The 18,190-nt window shown below is 39.1% G+C and overlaps 1 protein-coding gene across 2 annotated transcripts; it reads left to right on the top strand.

Moving 5' to 3' along the window:
* The first annotated feature begins 207 nt into the window (after positions 1 to 207).
* On the top strand, positions 208 to 16,181 carry Rab2b (RAB2B, member RAS oncogene family). 2 transcript variants are annotated; one of them, XM_021244518.2, is made up of 9 exons: positions 214 to 372; positions 609 to 680; positions 2,789 to 2,856; positions 9,729 to 9,811; positions 10,018 to 10,110; positions 11,318 to 11,429; positions 12,245 to 12,313; positions 13,821 to 13,875; positions 14,430 to 16,181. In XM_021244518.2, exons 1-8 carry the CDS (start codon positions 327 to 329, stop codon positions 13,845 to 13,847), a joined length of 570 nt encoding a protein of 189 aa, XP_021100177.1. In that variant the 5' UTR covers positions 214 to 326; the 3' UTR covers positions 13,848 to 13,875; positions 14,430 to 16,181. The 2 variants fall into 2 exon arrangements, with proteins under 2 accessions (XP_004865105.1, XP_021100177.1); XM_004865048.3 differs by lacking the exon at positions 13,821 to 13,875 and having other exon boundaries at positions 208 to 372.
* The last annotated feature ends 2,009 nt before the right edge of the window (positions 16,182 to 18,190 follow it).

Below are 18,190 nucleotides of genomic sequence, written 5' to 3'. Positions count from 1 at the left end.
TAGGAAGGAAACTGCAACGAGTCAACCAGGCAGGCGCGAGCGGACGGAAAAGCTAGCTATCGCCCCCTGGAGCTTGGTGGGATGATGCCTTGTAGAAGTGCTAGAGATGTCCCTAGAGGCAGTGTCGGGTACTCCTGATCAAGAGATTTCTGAGTTCAATAGAGACGTGGTCTGGGCTAGAGGGGCCGGAGAAGGGGTGTGGGTGGGTGGGTGGGGGGTGTGTGTGTGTGTGGGGGGAATAAAATCGGTAGATTGAGTGGCTAGAGAGGTCGGAGGTAAGTGCCCGAAGAAGCCGGGCGGACCCGGAATACAGAGGACTCGGGAACATGACTTATGCTTACCTCTTCAAGTACATCATCATCGGAGACACAGGTAACCCCCAGGTGGACCACCTTCAAGGCTCGGGCGGGGACCCGAACTTCCCAAATCGGGTCACGGGGGCGGGGCTCACTTAGTGGGCTGGGCGTTTGGCGAAGAGCGAGTGGGGGCGAGGCGGCCAGCCGGGGGCGGGGCTCCGGCTCCCCTTCCCCTTCCTGGGCGCCCAGAGTCTAGGAGAGGGGAAGTTACCCGGGCTTTCGCCTCTCGCTACGCAAATCCTCCTCCTTCAGGTGTGGGGAAGTCATGTCTCCTCCTGCAGTTTACAGACAAGCGGTTCCAGCCCGTCCACGACCTCACAATAGGTAAGTGTATCTATTTGTTCCAGAAAACGTAAAACCAAACTGCTGAAGTGCAAAGTTAGCAGCTTTAAATGTTCAAAGTAAAGTGTCACCCCTCACTATTTGAACTAGTGCGAGGTTATGTTATGTGAAGAGTGACTAATCAAACGTTAATAATGAGCAGTAAATGACTGAAAGATAATTTTAGAGAAGAATATGAGATGAGGACTAGTTGACTTACGATGTTGTTTCCTTCAAATGCAGTTTGTATGTTTATGGAAAGTCCCACGATAGCGTGACTTCTGTGATCTACTGGAAATATGTATCAATAAAAATCTTTAAAAATAAAAAAAGAAAGCATAACTGCTTATTGAAAAAACTCATCTGTGGTTTGCCGTAATTCCTAGCAATCTCACCTGTTTTTCAAAGTGTGTGCCAATATATGGACTTTTTTTCGTGTTAGAGAAGCAGCCGCAAATTGATGGGCCATCCCAGCCTCGAATTAAAAGGCGAATGAACCTAGTAACTTTCCTTTAAAAAAACCAAAAAACCATGATAGAGTAACTGGTGGGATTAGAAAAAGATTTAGAAGATAGCATCGATCATAAATTATTTTTTAAATGAGTATTAAGAAATACCCGCACTCTGCTAGGGACTGATACAGTGATTAACAAGGCAACATTGTACCTGCTCCTAGATAGCTTGTAGTCTTCCAGTGAAGAAAGTAGGGCTGGGGGTAGATACTAACAAGTAAATTCCTTTTGAGAAAGGAGAGGCCACTTCTATCAAGAAAGTCTGACGATTAAGAATAAGCAGAAGCTAGGCTAAGAATTGTAGTGATGAGGGGAAATGATCAGGACAAGAGAAAATAAAAATGTAGGCAGAGGCTCAGGATGGTAGAGATCAGGCTACTTTGGAAAACCAAAGTAATTTAATAATATGGCTGTGGCTTGGAGTTTGAAGTGAAGAATACTAAGATATAAAACTAGAGGAAAAAAATTAAAGTACCAAGTTTTTAAATGCCTGAGCGAAATCAGAGCAAGTAACAAATTCTATAAAATGAAGACATGAAATGATCAATCAGATTCATCTCAGAATTCAGTAAAGTCTGTGTTTCTTTCTGAGTTCAGTTCTCTCTACCATGAAAAACAAGGCAAATGAATAAAAAATACATACAAAAATGTGAGAGTCTCTGAATGTATAACCAGAGAAAATTTCATAACAGACACGTTTTATTTCTTATCCATTGAAATTCCATTCCTATTGTCTAGAGAAAAAAGACTTTTTTCAATTTGATTCTTGATGAAGCAGCTAGAGTAGTAAGAATCAGCTTTTACATCTTTCTTGACTACAGTGCCTTAATAAGATGGGCTGTTCCTGATATATTGTGCATATGTGCACAGGGTCACCAAATAGGTGCATATCAGTCCTTAGGGCAAGGTAGATGAGTGATCCTCAACATATGAATTCTTCATGCTACTTGCAAAGTACTTGGTGAAAATAGGAAATAGGATAAATTCTCTGATTCATCCAGTGTTTTTAATGTTAGTGACTGTTTTTTAAGTTTTGGCCTGACGTTACCTTGGTAGAAGATTGCCAGTTTCCGTACATTATGAGAGAGGCTATTTTCCAGTAAACTCTGGGAATTATTGGTGATCTGAAATGTATGGTTTTGAGGACCTGTTTCTTTTCTCCTTTTTTTGGTGGGTTTTTTTTTTTGAGGAGGGGGAGGGCATTGAGATGGGTTTTGCTATGTAGTTCAGCCTGACCTGGAACTCACTACATAGCCCAAACTGCCTCAGCCTCCCAAGTGCTAGGATTACTGATGTGTGCCACCATGCCAGGCTTCTTTCTTTTTCATTTAATGGTGCTAGGGATTGAACCCAGAGCCTTACCCAAAACAGACAAGCACTGTACCACTGAACTACAGCCCCAAGACCATCATTTTTTAATTTTAGAAGATAAATGAAGAAACGTAAAGGAACACAATCAATTGCAGCAAATAAGCAGTAGTAATGGGCTCAGTGGGACTAAGTGCTGATATTAAAACACATTGAGGAAAAGTATAAACTTTCCACTTCACATGTCTTGTTCACGAGAATCACATTCTATCTCTTGGCCTTCACTGACAGGTGTGGAGTTTGGAGCCCGTATGGTCAACATTGATGGAAAACAAATTAAATTACAAATCTGGGATACGGTAAGAGATAACAATAATGAAACAATTTACTTCCTGACAAAGATCTAAATATAACAAAGCTGGTGTGTGCGGGGTGGGGGATAGTGTGAAGGTGGGACTGCTGATGGAGATGAAATAGAGACAGAATGAAATCAGTGCGATGGGGAAGCTTTGATTCCATCTGTTACAGATACAAATTCTGAAATCCATATCTTTATTTTTATTTTTATTTTTTGGTACCAGGGATCAAACTTGGGTCTTTGCGCTTGTGTAGCAGGCGGCGAAACCACTGAGCTTAATCCCTGGCCCCATATCTTTATTTTTAAACAACCTGAGTAATATACTACTTTCTAGTAAAAAAAAAAAAAAAAAAAATCCAACAGTAGAAGTTTGTAGAATAAAAAGTGAATGTCCCTTTATACACATAAACTCTTTTCCATCTCAACCTTAGTTGCTATTCTACCAGGGGAATCCACTATTAATGATTCAGTGTGTATGCCTTAAACTTTATATATATTTAAATACATAAATATAAACATAACATATATGATAGTGGGTTTTTTGGTTTTGTTTTTCTAGTGCTAGAGATTGAACTCAGGACCTTTGCACTGAGCTACAATCTGCAGCCCTGTTTTTATTTTTTACTTTGAGATAGGGTTTCCCTAAGTCACTAGATTGCCTGGGCTGGGCTCAAACTTCCCATCCTCCTGCCTCAGCCTCCCAGAGTGCTGGCATTGCAGGCATATGCCACCATACTTGTCATGATTATATTTTCATTAGTAATTATAAGTATAGAATTGTGACTGAGTAGACCTAGTTGTGATTTTTTTCATTTAACAATCTATATTTTGGAGACTTTTCTACATTAGCGCACATAGATCTACCTCATTCCTTTTCACCACTGTATAATCATAGAATGGACCATATATTTGTTTGTTTGTTTTTGGTACCAGGGATCAAACTTGGTACCTCACACTTGCCCAGGCAGACACAGTGCCACTGAACTACATTCCTGGCTGGACCATATATTTGTTTAGCCATCTTCCCATTGATGGAAATTTAGGTTGTTTTCGACCTTTCACTATGATAAAGCTTCATTGAACATTGTTATTTACTGTGTCTTTATACATATGCTAGAGAATTTCTGTGTAATACCTGCCCAGAAGTGGAAATTCTGGGTCAAAGGTTGTACATATTTTAAAATTTGGTAAATATGGTATTGCCAAAGTTTAGCTTGGCTTACTATAATTTTGCTTCATCTAAGTAAATTTCTTTCATATGCATTATCTCATTTGACTTCTGCTTTTTTTCCTCTAAGGCAAATATTTTAGTTTCTATTTTAGTTAAAAGGAGCTAACAAATAGTTCTTCATATTTTGCTAAAATATCTTTTTTTTTTTTTGCTTAGTTCTTATTATTTTTCTTCTCAGAACTAAGACCAGAAGCCATTATATTTACAATGAGTACACAAGTTATTTTTTCTCTTCTTAGCCCTCATTCATCCCCCTCTTCCCTGTCCCCCACTGTTCCCACTACACAGAAAGGTGTGTATATTTCTTTTCTGGTCTATGGATGAGCTGATCAATCAGCTGCTTTTTTTTTTTTTTGGTACTGGGGATCGAACTCTGGACCTTGCTCTTTCAAGGCAGGCGCCAGAACCACTGAGCTAAATCCTTGGCCCAGTCAGCTGCTTTTAAGTATAATGATATTTGCCTATGTATTTGTTGGTTGTATTTCCAAGCATTTTAATAACCTTTTGCCCTTCTGATCAGATTTTTCTTCTTAGCCTATTGGATTATCTTAATTATTGGAACATGAATCATTTCATATAGCTAAGTATAATTAGCTCTAGCCAGATACTTCTTTAACTTCCAAAGTTACTTCATTTGCCAGGTTTTTTTTTTAGCGATCTCCCCGTGAAGTGTAGGAAATAATACTCTAGGTCTGTTGTCTTTTTTTTTTTTTTTTTTTTTTTTTGGTACTGGGGATCGAACTTGGGACCTTGGGCTTGTGAGGCAGGTGGCAGAACCACTGAGCTAAATCCCTGGCCCACAGGTCTGTTGTCAAGGTTAATTTCATATATAAATTTTCAAACAGCTGCCACATATTTCCTTCTTTCATTGATGAAGCCTCGGTATTCTTTGTCACTGTTAATTCCAATTAGGTATTGCAACTTACCTTTTATTATCCTCTGACTTTTTCATATTTCCTTTGAACGAAGATATGGCCCACTATTGAGGCCACAACATGAATTCTAAGGAGGTGGCAGAAGGTGAAGCTGTGGTATCAAGATTGATATAAGCTAGATTCTACCTTTAATTTAAACCTCTATCATTTCTGAAAATGGATGTTTTGGGCTGGGGATTTAGCTGAGTGGTTCTGCTGCCTGCCTGGCAGCGCAAAGACCCGAGTTCGATCCCCAGTACCCCAAAAAAAAAAAAAAGAAAAGAAAATGGATTTTTTGATCCCAGGAGAAAAACCCAATAGGTGCCAGTTAGTGATATAGTCATGGCCATGTGTTAGCTTCCTGGCTTTTTCTTTTTTTTTTTATTAAGTTCTCATATGAGACATGGTTAGATCAGGAAGTAAGATTGAGATGCGATCCTTGAGAACTACGTGTCCATCCAAATGGCCTAATTCATTTCTGAACCCTATTTAAAATTGTTTTGAGAATATATTAATCCTTACTGAATAATAAGAAATAGGCTTCACACCAGGGATTTACCTCAGTGGTTCTGCCACCTGCCTTGCAAGTTCAAGGTCCCCAGTTTGATCCCTGGTACCACCAGAAAAAAAGAAAAGAAACAGGCCTCAGAATACTGTGGTTTTCTGCTTAGTTTGAAAATTTTAAGAGATTCATATCTATTATGCAGTGTGTCTTATCTGCCTCTTCCTAAGGAAGCCTGATCATGACTCCCTTGTCACCACTGATATCCTACCCAGTGCTTACCATGTTGACTTCCATTTTGCTGTTCCATTCCCTCATGTACTCACAAAGCCACCTTTCATGAAAATGCTTAGGAGTTGCCATGATGGATATTCTATTTTACTTTATTGGTGCTAGGGACTCAACCAAGGGCCTCATCCCCTGCCACTGTCTACTACTAAGCTGCAACTCCAGTGCCATGATGGATATTTTAAAGAAATCAGGTTATTCAAAGTTTTTTGTACTCTTTTGTATTGATAAGGATTTAGAGAACTTTGTTACTCAGTCTGTATTACTTATTGTCTTGTGTGTGTATTCATTCTCAAATAACCATGCTAATGAAGAGCCATTGTATTGTAGCGAATATAGAATATCGATTAATCCCAACTTGTATTTTACTTTGGAATGCATTTTGATTCTTAAGTAAAGAGTGTATCTCAACGTTGATTTCCTAAAATGAGGGGAGAAGTGTTCCTTCTTTTTTCTGCTTTAAATGTTTGATATAATTTATCAGTTAAAATGTTTATGAGCCTGCTGTTGTCACATAGGTAGGTTTTCAAGCTAGGAATATACTTTCTTTAATAGGTGCTATTCAAATTTTATATTTCCTCCAGAGTTAGCTTCATTAATTTGTCTTCTAAGTTACTTCTTAGACGTTGTCAAATTTATTTCAAAAATGATTTTTGTAATATACTTTCTATATCCTTTTAAATTCTGTAAAATGTGTGGTAATGTCTCCTAGATCTTAATATTGTAATTTTAAAAATGTATAACTGATATTGTGTAACAAGAAGAAAAGGTCTAAAAGAGCAGGGGAATTGGGAGGGGTAGGGGAAGGGAAAAAAGGGAAAGAAAAAAATATGAGAAGAGGGAAAAAACGGAAACAAGGTCTTTGTAAATAGGGAAGGGTGGAGGGGGTGAAGGGAGGGCAAGGGAAGGGGAAAAAAAAATAAGAACCAAGAGACTCATGTAATAGTACAAGATCCCAATGATGAATGTAACTGTATTTTATACCTAAAATGTACCAATAAAGTTAATGGGGGGGGGGAGAAAGAAAAGAGTGTACCTGACTTTTTAGGAGTTGATGCTGCAAACTGTGTATTTTAAAATTATGATAAGGGGATGCTGCCCCTTGGGACAAATTAGAAAGCCATGCATTCTCTTTATCAAAGTCCCATCTTAGTTTATTTAATTCTTCTTTAGAATTTTTACTGGGGATGGACAAGGCTACCTGAGACTGATGGAGACCAGTCTAAGTTGAACTACTTGCTCTTTTTAGCTTCTTGGCTCACAGACTGGTTTATAAACTAGACTGAGATAAAGAAGTAAATTGATTTGATTTTAAAAGGTTTTCCATAAACTCATCGGTGTCAATGTGAAGTTTAATGCTGCTATATAATTCAACTATCATGTGGGCCTCCCTCAAACTTTGCCTTTTAGTCCCTTGTAGGCCATAGGAGAAGTTGAGAAGGACTTTCAGTGATAGCGGAAGAGAAGAAAAGGAGCAAAACAGAACCCAAATAATGTATGACATAGAATAGTGAGGGAATAAATATAAAAGTTTTAAGTGAGCCAGTGTGTGTGCCTGTAATCCCAGCACTTGAGAAGCTGAGGCAGGAGGATCACCTATGTAGCTTACACTACATAGAGACAGGGTCTTTAAGAAAAAATTTGCTTTTAAGTGGGCTTCTGGAGGGCAAAATTGTGTTTAAATCTTAAAATAGTATTACCAACAAGGGACTTTAGATTCACTAAAGTGTGGTTTTGTTGTTTTTTTGATACTGAGAATTTTGGGATACTAGTGGTATCCAGGGCCTCATGAATGCTAGGTGAGCACTCTACCACTGAGCTACATTCCCAGCCCTGTATGATTCTTATATAAAGAGAGTCTTAGCTACTACACAGAGTGATGCATGCCTGTAATTCCAGCACTCTGGGAGGCTGAGGCAAGAAGATCACAAATTGAAGCCCAGCCTGGGCAGTTTAGTGACTTAGCAAAAACCTCAAAATTAAAGAAATAAGATGGGGGCCGGGGATTTAGCTCAGTAGTGCTGTGCCTACCTCGCAAGTGCAAGATCATGAGTTTGATCCCTGGTACAAAAAAAAAAAAAAAAAGGAAGGGAGGGTGTACTGGACTGGATTTCTCTTCCTGTATTGACACCCTGATTTAGATTATGTGATTCAATGGCTAAGATTAAAAACAATTTTTTGTGTGTGATGGGAAGTATTAAGATTCTCAGTTTAAGTGATAGCTCCAGCCCTGCCTTATTTTTTACTGAATGTGCCCCTTCGAGGCTTATTGTCCCCCTTTTCAAAGGGGAATAGTAATAGTATCCTGCTCAGGGTCACTTAAGAGAATTAAATAAGATAATATACGTAGCTGTCTCTCTTTTTTTTTCCTTACATCCTCAGCCTTTTAAAAAAAATTTTAAATTTGAGACAGGGTCTTGCTAAATCATCCAGGCAGGCCTCATATTTGCAATCCTCCTGCCACAGCCTCCTAGGAGCTGGATTTTAGGTGTGCACTTGTAATTGCTTCTTATGGTTCCTGATACATTGTGTATGCCAAAATTAGTTTAACATATTGTTGTAGTGTTATTATTACCATCATCATTATTGGTACTGTATTATACTATGAGAAAGCCATTTAGGACCGGGGATTTAGCTCAGTGGTTCTGTCACTTGTCTCTCAAGCTCAAGGACCCGAGTTCAATCCCTAGTACCAAAAAAAAAAGAGAAAGCCATTTATCTTTGTATATCCTCATCTTAGATATCCTGTCTGTAAAATATGAATAGTCTCATTTCCCAAATTTTATGTAATGATAAGAGGATAAACAATTTCAAAAATATGAAATTTTTATAATAAGATAAATTCAATAACAAGGTATTCTGTTATTATTTAAAAGATACTTTTGCTTCCCCTTTAAAAAAAACCAAAAAACTCTCACATGAAGAAAGCAAAAAGTACCTAGTGCATAAGAGAACTAATTGGTTAGTCATAAATAAAAAATATTTTGGCCCAAATAGAAATGAGATTAGAGTATAAAAGTTGAAAAGTTTTTTTGTTTGTTTTTATTGAGACATGTTCTTGCTATGTATCCCAGGCTGGCCTTGAACTCATGGTGGTCCACTTGCCTCAGCTTCCTAAGTGCTAGGATTACAGGATTATCCCCATGCACATTTGAATTTTTTAAGGAAAGCTCTGTTCAGTGCCTTGGGCATCTTTTCCTGTTCCTTATTCTATTTTCTTTTTTTTTTTTTTTTTTTTTTTGGTGTGGGGGGGATCGAATTCAGGTCCTTGTGCTTGCGCAGCAGGCGGCGAAACCACTGAGCTAAATCCCCGGCCCATAATTTTCTATGACAGTAGCTCAGCAAGGGATAGCTATATAGACCTGCCATTAGCATAGGTTCCATTTAATTGTTTCATATCTAATTCTCTACATTGATCCATTGAAGTATTCATTTAACAGGATATTGGCATTCTAAGATAATTCTCTTCTACAGATAAAGATCAGGAACAGAAAAGTTAATGTGATATAATTAACATTATATTTGGAATTGAACATACAACATACCCTAAGTTTCCAGTCCCACTTCTAGTTGTTCTCTAGGGCACACTGGGAAATCTGTGCAGAGGTCTTTGGTGTCATGCTTCCTGTGGGCGCTACAGGCATTCATTGGCTCTATCTAAGGGTGTTAAACATCCAGGAATTTGATGGACCCTGTCTCAAATTTCATGAGAAGAGTATTGACCCACCTGAAATATCTATGGCACTCTTATTTTAAAAATTTGACTTCTTACTTGGCCTTCTCCTGAAGCAGGCATGTTTCCTTTCCCTAATTCTCTTATCTAATAGAAGTTATTTCTTTAGTTAAGTCTTTTGTGTTAGGGCAGCACGTGATCAAGGCATTTCTCTGGAAATAACCTAGTTGTGTTGGGATTTTTTGTTGCCATGTTGATGGGACAGGCCGGGCAAGAATCCTTCCGTTCTATCACCCGTTCCTACTACAGGGGAGCAGCGGGAGCACTCCTGGTGTATGACATTACAAGGTGAGCCAGCTCTGGTGTGTGGGAGGCAAACTCTTCCAGAAGTTCTCTGAGCTTTACTTCTCTATTGACTGGTTTTGTTAGGAAGCTAACTAGGGATGGCTTCTAATTTATATACATAAAACAGTCTTCCATTTCTCTTACAACTGGAGTTGCTTTGGCCTTTTGAAATGGCCTTCTGACCAACTTTCTAAACTTTTCTGCTATAGGCGTGAAACGTTCAATCACCTGACCTCATGGTTAGAGGACGCCCGTCAACACTCCAGCTCAAACATGGTTATCATGCTGATAGGAAATAAAAGGTAAACATTTTATTTTTATGAGCAGCAGTTACAGGAGTCATCTAGGCACTCTGTAAACATTGATTTTCTTGGTCTCCAGACTTTCTTTTATTGTGGTACAATACATAGCATAAAATATACTGTTTTTAACTATTTGGGTAGAGGTACAAATACAGAGTTTTTGACATCTCCCTTGTCTTCACGTAGCTTATGCATAATATATGAAAATCTTGTGAATTTGTCATAATACTTACTTCTGGATTTTTTTCATGGTTGAAAAACTGGAAACCTTCCAAATTAAAATTTCCGGTTTAAAAAATAAAAATCGAACAGCTTTTTAAAAAATTTCTTGGGTCGGGAATTTAGCTCAGTGGTGCTGCTGCCTGCCTTGCAAGTGCAAGGTCCTGAGTTCGATCCCCAGTACCAAAAAAAAAATTTCTTGGTTTTTTGTTTGTTTGTTTGTTTTTAGAGGCAGGGTCTTGCTATGTGGTTCAGGCTGGCCTTGAACTCACCATGTAGCCCAGGCTGGCCTGGAACTCAGGGTGATCCTCCAGCCTCAGCCTCGCAAGTGCTAGGATTGCAGGCGTGCATCACCACAACTGGTTCCAACCTTATTTTTCTGTCAGCTTTTTATTAATAGTCTTCTCATGCCACTTTCTCGATCCTTGCTTCTTTTTCTCCTGGAACTGCCTAATCTTACTCATTCGCCACCTCCATTTCCCTGGTACAAAGGAAAATGAGCCTAGTGAGAGCAAGATGTCTATGCTGTCCCTGTTTCTGGCTGTCACTCTTGTAGGTTGATTTCAGTAGAAGACACTCATCACTACAAGATGGAAAGTTCTAGGACTTTCCTGATTTTAGCAAATAGTGTTTTTCTTTCATTATCTCTATTTTGATCTCCTGGATCTCATTTGGAAAAGAAGCATAGAGTATAAGCTTTCAGTGACAACAGGGCTTATCTAACTCTTAATAAGTTTTGTTTTATTCTCTAATAGAGAAAGGTATTATCATTAGACATTCAGCAGCTGTCCTAAATCTGAAGAATATTTTCCAAGAGGCTAGAGAAACCAGTAACCCTGTGCAAGAGAGTATCATGTAGGATCTATATTCCGTATGGATTAACTGGCAATTGAAGCTGCTATGGAATTGTTTTAGAGTTTCCTCTTTTATTTGGATTTTTTGTTTTGTTTTTGATTTTTAGTTTTCTCCGCCAATTAATCTCTTGCAGTGATTTGGAGTCTCGCAGGGATGTAAAGAGAGAGGAAGGAGAGGCTTTTGCCCGGGAGCATGGATTGATATTCATGGAAACTTCAGCCAAAACTGCCTGCAATGTTGAAGAGGTACAATTTGGGAAAAAGTGGCGAAAGTTTTTCAGAGATAACACCATTGTCTTTGTACAGTTACTTAGAATTCTCTTCTCCAGTAAGACATGGGTTAAAAAAGGCTATCTTGGGGGCATAGTGACTAAATGTCTCCATTAAAGGAATTATCCTGTTATCATTTACCTTGATTCCTAAGGTTTTACTTTTTCTTTGGAAACTATTAATGGGTAAATGGAAATTAGACATCACTACTACTTGTGAATTACTTTGTTGAGGAATTTAATGGGTTCTACTGCATTCCTAGGCCTGGGGTTAATAGTATCTTCAGTAACTAATAGAGAAGAGAGCATGTGTATTTTTTCTGCAGAGGGTGCCAACCTAGGAATCCAAGGAACATCTTGGGTCAATACCAGAATGCCATTTAATCCCTTTATTATTTTTTTTAAACTACTCTCAATGGTTTTTTTTGTTTGTTTGTTTTGTTTTTTTGGTACCAGGGATTGAACTCGGTTCCTTGTGCTTGCGCAGCAGGTGGCAAAATCACTGAGCTAAATCTCTGGCCCATCTCAATGGTTTATTTTTTTTGGTACCAGGGATCGAACTTGGGACCTTGCGCTTGCAAAGAAGGTGGCGGAACCACTGAGCTAAATCCCTGGCCCCTCTCAATGGTTTTTACAGGAGCATTTTTTGGGGCAGCGAGAATCTGTATTTTTGCTCCCTTCTAATGGTTCCTAATTCATCTTAGAAATTCAAATAGGAATAATATTAGTGTTCTCTTTCCCTCATTTCTTTACCAAAACTTAAGACTGATAAATGATTTTTGTCTCCTTCAGGCCTTCATTAATACAGCCAAAGAAATCTATAGGAAGATCCAACAGGGTTTATTTGATGTTCACAATGAGGTGAGACAGAGTGGAGATGAAGTGCTTGCTGTTAACTGTTTTTTCTGAACAGGAATGGAAGAGGCTTAGAATGTGAGGATTCCCAGAAATACTAATTGTAGCTCTACCAATTCAAGCTTTTTTTGTTTTGTTTTGTGTTCTTTTAAACGAAGGTACATAGAAACATGTCATCATTTTCTCTTTTTTCCTCAAGTCTGAGACTTGGAATGCTTAAGAGATTAATAGTAGGTGATTTAAAAGACTTATATAACATGGTGGTTTTTCTTCTCAAATTCAGTTTTCTTTTCTTTTTTTTCTTCAGTACCAGAGATTGAGCTCAGGACCTTCACACTGAGCTACATCCCCATCCCTTGTTAAAATTTTTATTTTAACATAAGGTCTACGTCTATAAATTGCCCAGGCCACCCTGCCTCCTGCCTTAGCCTCTCACCAAGCTGGGAGTACAGGTATGCTCCACCATGCTCAGCTACAACTCAATTTCATATTCGAGAGCATGAGAGAAGTATAATTCATTTCTATGAAGCACATTCTCAGACAAAACATAAGAGAATCATATGCTAATATGGTGCTTCTTGCTTCCTCCTACTGTTTGTTTTTTGGTTGTTTTTTTTTTTTTTTGTAGTGGGGAATGAACTGAGGGAGTTCTGAGCTATATCCCCAACCCCTCTCCTTTAAAAAAAAATTTTTTTTTTAGTTTTGGAAGAGCCAGAGAAGGGAAGGAGAAGCAGGACTTTTGATTTTATTTTGAGAAAGGATCTAAGTTGCCCAGTCTGGCCTTGAACTTATGGTCCTCCTGCCTCAGCCTCTTGAGTAGCTGGGATTACAGGTGTGTGCCACTGTACTAGGATTTCCTGTTCTTTTCTAACTTATCAAATCTTAATTCTGCACATAGCTATGAAACTTAAGTTTAACAGTGTACCAAAAGGGATGCAAAAAACCCAGGCATAGTGGCACACACCTGTAATTCCAGTACCCTGCGATGCTGAGGCTGGAGGATCACAACTTTGAGCCCAGCCTGGGCAATTCAGGGGCGTAACAAGACCCTGTCTCAAAAACTCAAAAAGGATTGGCAATGTAGCTCAGTGTGAAGACCCTGTGTTCAATCCCCAGAACTGCAGAAAGGGGGGGGCGGCATAAGAATACATGAAATAATATTTCTATACTTGTATTTGGTAAGATTTTGAAGTAATATTTAAAATTCCACCAGGTATGGTAGCACACACTTATAACTCCAGCACTCGGGAGGCTGAGGCAGGAGACTCACCACAAGTTCAAGGCTAGCCTGAGTTACATAGTGAGCTCAAGGCCAGCCGGGTGTACATAACGAGACCCTGTCTCAAAAAAAAAAAATTCAAACATGTTGCAAAACTAGACAATAGTGGAGCATCACTGCTTGACACAATTATATGAAAGTGAACCAAGAGTCAGATTTAAAAAGGGAGGGGAACACAAAAGCCACCTCTAATTCACTCTATTTAATTTGATTTTATTTTTTGTGTGGTATTAGGGATTGAACCCAGGATCTTCGCACTGAGCTACATCCTTAGCCCTTTTTAAAAAATGTATGTATTTATTTGTTTGGGGTTTTTTTGGTATTGGGGATTGCACTCAGGACCTTGTTCTTGAAAGGCAAGCATGGTGCCACTGAGCCAAATGCCCGGCCCTTAAAAATTTTTTAAAGACAGGGCCTCACCGAGTTGTGCAGTCTGGGGTCAAACTTGTGAACCACATGCCTCAGCCTCCAGAGTGTCATCTGTGATTCTTATAGCACAACTAGTCATCTTACATTTTGTTGTCACAGATGATTGTTCCACAACAGTTTGGCTGGGGTGCGTGGTTATCTGCCAAAGTTGTACCATTTTTTTTTTTTGAGGCAGGGTTTCCCTTTGTAGTTCAAGCTGGCCCTGAACTCACTATGTAGCCCAGGTTGGCCTCGAACTCAAGGTGATCCTCTTTCCTCAGCCTCCCTAGTGCTGGGATTACAGGTGTGTGCCACTACGCCCGGCTAGGTTGTATCTATTTTTAAATATAACTAATGATTTCTCCTTTGTCACCCTCCTTTCCTCCATCCATTTTAGCCCTGAAGTGAGAACTATTGCCTTTTTTAATTTTACAGGCAAATGGCATCAAGATTGGGCCCCAGCAGTCAATTTCAACATCACCCGGACCTGGTGCCTGCCAGTGGAACTCTCGGGACGTGGGGTCTGACTCCGGCTGCTGCTGAATATCTGGCCTGAACTTTTTGTTTTCCCCCCTTCCTGGAACAGCTTCAGCTCAATAGGCTTAAAGAAAGAGGTCTTACTTGCTTTGGTTGAGTATAGCCTCTTTTCAAGGTGTGATGTTTGCCTTTCCACTTAAAGACCATGGGAGAATTGGGGCCCTTACTGACCTGTCCTTCTTCAGGGACGTGAGCATTCCCTATAGATTAGGGCTCTTTTCATCCTCATTTTAATTTATAAAATGTTAGGATCAAAGTTGATTGTCATGGCAGTTCAAAAATAACTTCATAAGCATACACATTCTGCTCCCCGCTAGGAGTAAGGGTAAGTAATAAGGGTCAAGGATGTCTTATTTGAACACTTGATATTACCAGGCTCTGGCTTGCCTTTTGAAGATGATCATCGCTGTAAGTTTTCTTTTTTTTTTTTTTTAACTTTGTTCCCTTCAGGCGTCTGTGGCCACTTCATAAGAGTTCTCTCATGAGGCAGTTACTTCGACTTGACCAAGGAAGCTGAATAACTTCTCTTTTATCCTATTGCTAATGTCTGTCTCTTAGAGTAACTGCCGAACTTTGAGAGTTGTGGAGTTGGTCCTGGATGCCTGGCCACTTATCCTTACTCAACAAACACATTCATTCCCTGTTCATTTGTTCTAGGGACCAGGTCAAACACTGTAGCATCTTTCACCTAATTGATCTCCACTATTCCATCACACTTCTTAACTAGACCTAATTGGACTTTGTACTCTAATCAAGCTAATCTGCTTACTACACATGCCATATCCATTCCTCTTTATATACCTTTGCACATGCTGTACTATAAAGAGAGACATTATAACATAATTAAAAGACCAACATTTTTTCCTTTAGGAAGGCTTCAGTGACTGACCTAACGACTTTAAGCGATCACTGATGTATTATTGCCCCTTAAGGGCTTTCCTATTTTGGTTATTCATATGGGTATTTATTTGTAGGTATGTTACTCTGTAAATATGTTTTGTAGTTGTTTCTTGCCTGGGATCTGTCTCCTCATTTAGGCTGTACGCTCTGTGAGAGCAGGATCCATGTCATTCCTTTATTTTTATAAACCACTTTGCCCGCGTCCTGTCTCAGTGTCTAGTGCTACCCATTATGTGATCATTAAATTTGACCAACATACTTAAAAACTTCAGATATTGGGCCAGGGATTTAGCTCAGTGCCACCGTGCGTGCCTTGAAAGCACAAGGTCCTGAGTTCGATCCCTGGTACGAAAAAAAAAAAGAACCTTCAGATTTTAGACTTCGGAGAAAGCAAAAGACCTTAAAGTTATCTCTTCATAATTCTATCTCAGTTTCTTCCGTCTGATTACCCTAGATCTAGATGGCTCTTCTCTCTTGCCTTTCTCTGGCTCACTGCCTCCATTCTATGCAGCATATAGTAAGGCTGCCTGCTACCAAGCAGCCAGACAAGTGGGTACTTCAGTCCTTCACCATTTCTGAGTATACAATACTATCTTCGCCACATTTGCCTTTGCTTCATGCATCATACAGCCTTCTGGGTCAGTTGCTTTTTGCTTAATGTCTCCTTCTCTTCCACAGCACTGAGGTCTCTGAATTTTTCTAATTTTTGTTAACAAATTGTTTCATTATTAAATATATGCATGTTTCCAAGCTGTTTATATTCCATGTGTCATTTCTGATAAATTCCAAAAAGTAGTTATTTCTAGGGTATTGTACCAAAGATGTGAAGGAAGCCTCCTTCTTGGGATTTGTTTTATACTGGATTCTGCCCCTACTAGTAGCCATGATGGTTACTATGCCAAAGAAGGGAAGACATTTGGGGTATTCCCTTAATTGTGCTTTTATTTTTTTTAAGTCTTACCTCATTCCAAAAAGGATTTGAGGTTATTGAATTTGGAGTTATTCTGCCCCCTCAAACCAGGGATAAAATTAAGTATAACTTTACAGATTCTGTATAGACTTTCTTCAGCATTTAGAAAGTCTTCAGCAATTAGAAAGCATTATCACTTTGGTCAAAGACAGCCTTATGCCTAGAGCTGGTGCTTTCATGGTCATTAATGGATACCATTTTGATATTTTGGAGCATTTAAAAAAATCCTAACTCCCACATCGAGTTCTGTTATTCAGACAAATTTGTTACTCAGGCATTCTATGCTTGGATATTTTCCTCCATTGGAAATGGGAGAAGCAAAAATACTGCAAATTCATGACTTGTATTTCTGAGTCAATTGGTCATGAAGAATTAGAAGAGTGGATCTCCCATCTACTGCAGAATGGTAGTTAAGAATGGTGTTGATTGGTTTTTGAAGGCTAAGAACACTGGAAATCATGTAATTTATAGCAAAATAGCAGTGTAGGTATAGGTATCAGAAATTATTGAATTGTGTACTTTCCCCCCTTTCTATAATCCCTATAACAAGTTCCTTTGATGGTATGTCTATTCTGTAGCAGAAAACCAGGATAATTGGATGTTATTCTAAAGACAGTCAATAATAGCGTATCTGAAGCCAGGCATGACGGTTAGCACTCTGGGAGGCTGAGGCAGGAGGATGACAAGTTCAAGCCTAGCCTGGGGAGTTTAGTGACTTAGCAAGACACTGTCTCAAAAAAAATAAATAAATAAACAATTGTTCTGGTAAATACTAATACCTCAAATTTTGATACAATGACATCAGTATTTGGGAAAATTTGGCCACAGATTTTGTTCAATGTACAGGAAAATATATTTGACCAAGTACTACCTCTCATAAAAATAAATGACCTTGGGCCAGGGATTTAGCTCAGTGGTTTTGCCACCTGCTGCGCAAGTGCAAGGACCCAAGTTCGATCCCCAGTACCAAAAAAAAAATAATAATACATGACCTCTAAATGTCTCTGAGGTCCTGTCATGTATGACCATTTATGATATCACTTGGGAAATTAATCTTGAAGGACAGACTGCCTTCACTTGTGAGGTTTTTAAAAAAAAAATTTGGTATATTTGCAGTACATACTGATCACATTGTGGGGACTTGGTACATGTACTTAACACATCTTAATTTTTTTTTTTTTACATTACCTTGTCTTCCCCTTTCTTCTCCATCCCATGGTCTCATTTTTTATTTTTTTTGGTGCTGGGGGTCGAACTTGGGTCCATGTGCTTGCGCAGCAGGGGGCGAAACCACTGAGCTAAATCCCCAGCTCCCATGGTCTCCTGATTTGCAAAAGATCTATCTCCCTGTTTTTTCTTTTTTCGGTAAGGGGGACCGAACTCGGGACCTTGTGCTTGTGAGGCAGGTGTGGAGCCACTGAGCTAAATTCCCAGCCCAACTTTGTTTGTTTGCTTGTTTTGTTACCCGGATGGATCTCAAGACCTTGTGCTTGCAAGGCAGATGCAATGCCTCTGAGCTAAATTCCTGGCCCTCCCTGTTTTCTATTTATTTTGTTTTTTAAGTTTTACACTTTGGATTTCTCGTATACGAGAAACCATGACATATTTTAGTTTGCGTGTCTGATTTATTTCACTTAACATGATCTCAAGGTGCATACATTTTCCTACAAAGGACTTAAATTTATCCTTCATGAGGTTTTAAAAAATACTTGTAGCAGGGCCTGGGATTTAGCTCAGTGGTGCCACCACCAAGGTCCCGAGTTCAATCCCTGGTACCAAAAAAAAAAAA

Source organism: Heterocephalus glaber, unplaced genomic scaffold (assembly GCF_053883595.1).
Source record: "Heterocephalus glaber isolate CG9 unplaced genomic scaffold, H.glaber_assembly_v1.0 deba00001662, whole genome shotgun sequence".
Taxonomy (NCBI): Eukaryota; Metazoa; Chordata; class Mammalia; order Rodentia; family Bathyergidae; genus Heterocephalus; species Heterocephalus glaber.
This window is presented reverse-complemented; position numbering and strand designations above follow the sequence as displayed.

Excerpts from the sequence above, each read along its gene's own strand:
- Rab2b (XM_004865048.3), top strand. The coding sequence starts at position 327 with ATGACTTATGCTTACCTCTTCAAGTACATCATCATCGGAGACACAG. Across the intron at positions 373-608 it reads CATCATCATCGGAGACACAG|GTGTGGGGAAGTCATGTCTC; the intron begins GTAACCCCCAGG and ends CTCCTCCTTCAG. Across the intron at positions 9,812-10,017 it reads CTGGTGTATGACATTACAAG|GCGTGAAACGTTCAATCACC; the intron begins GTGAGCCAGCTC and ends TTTCTGCTATAG.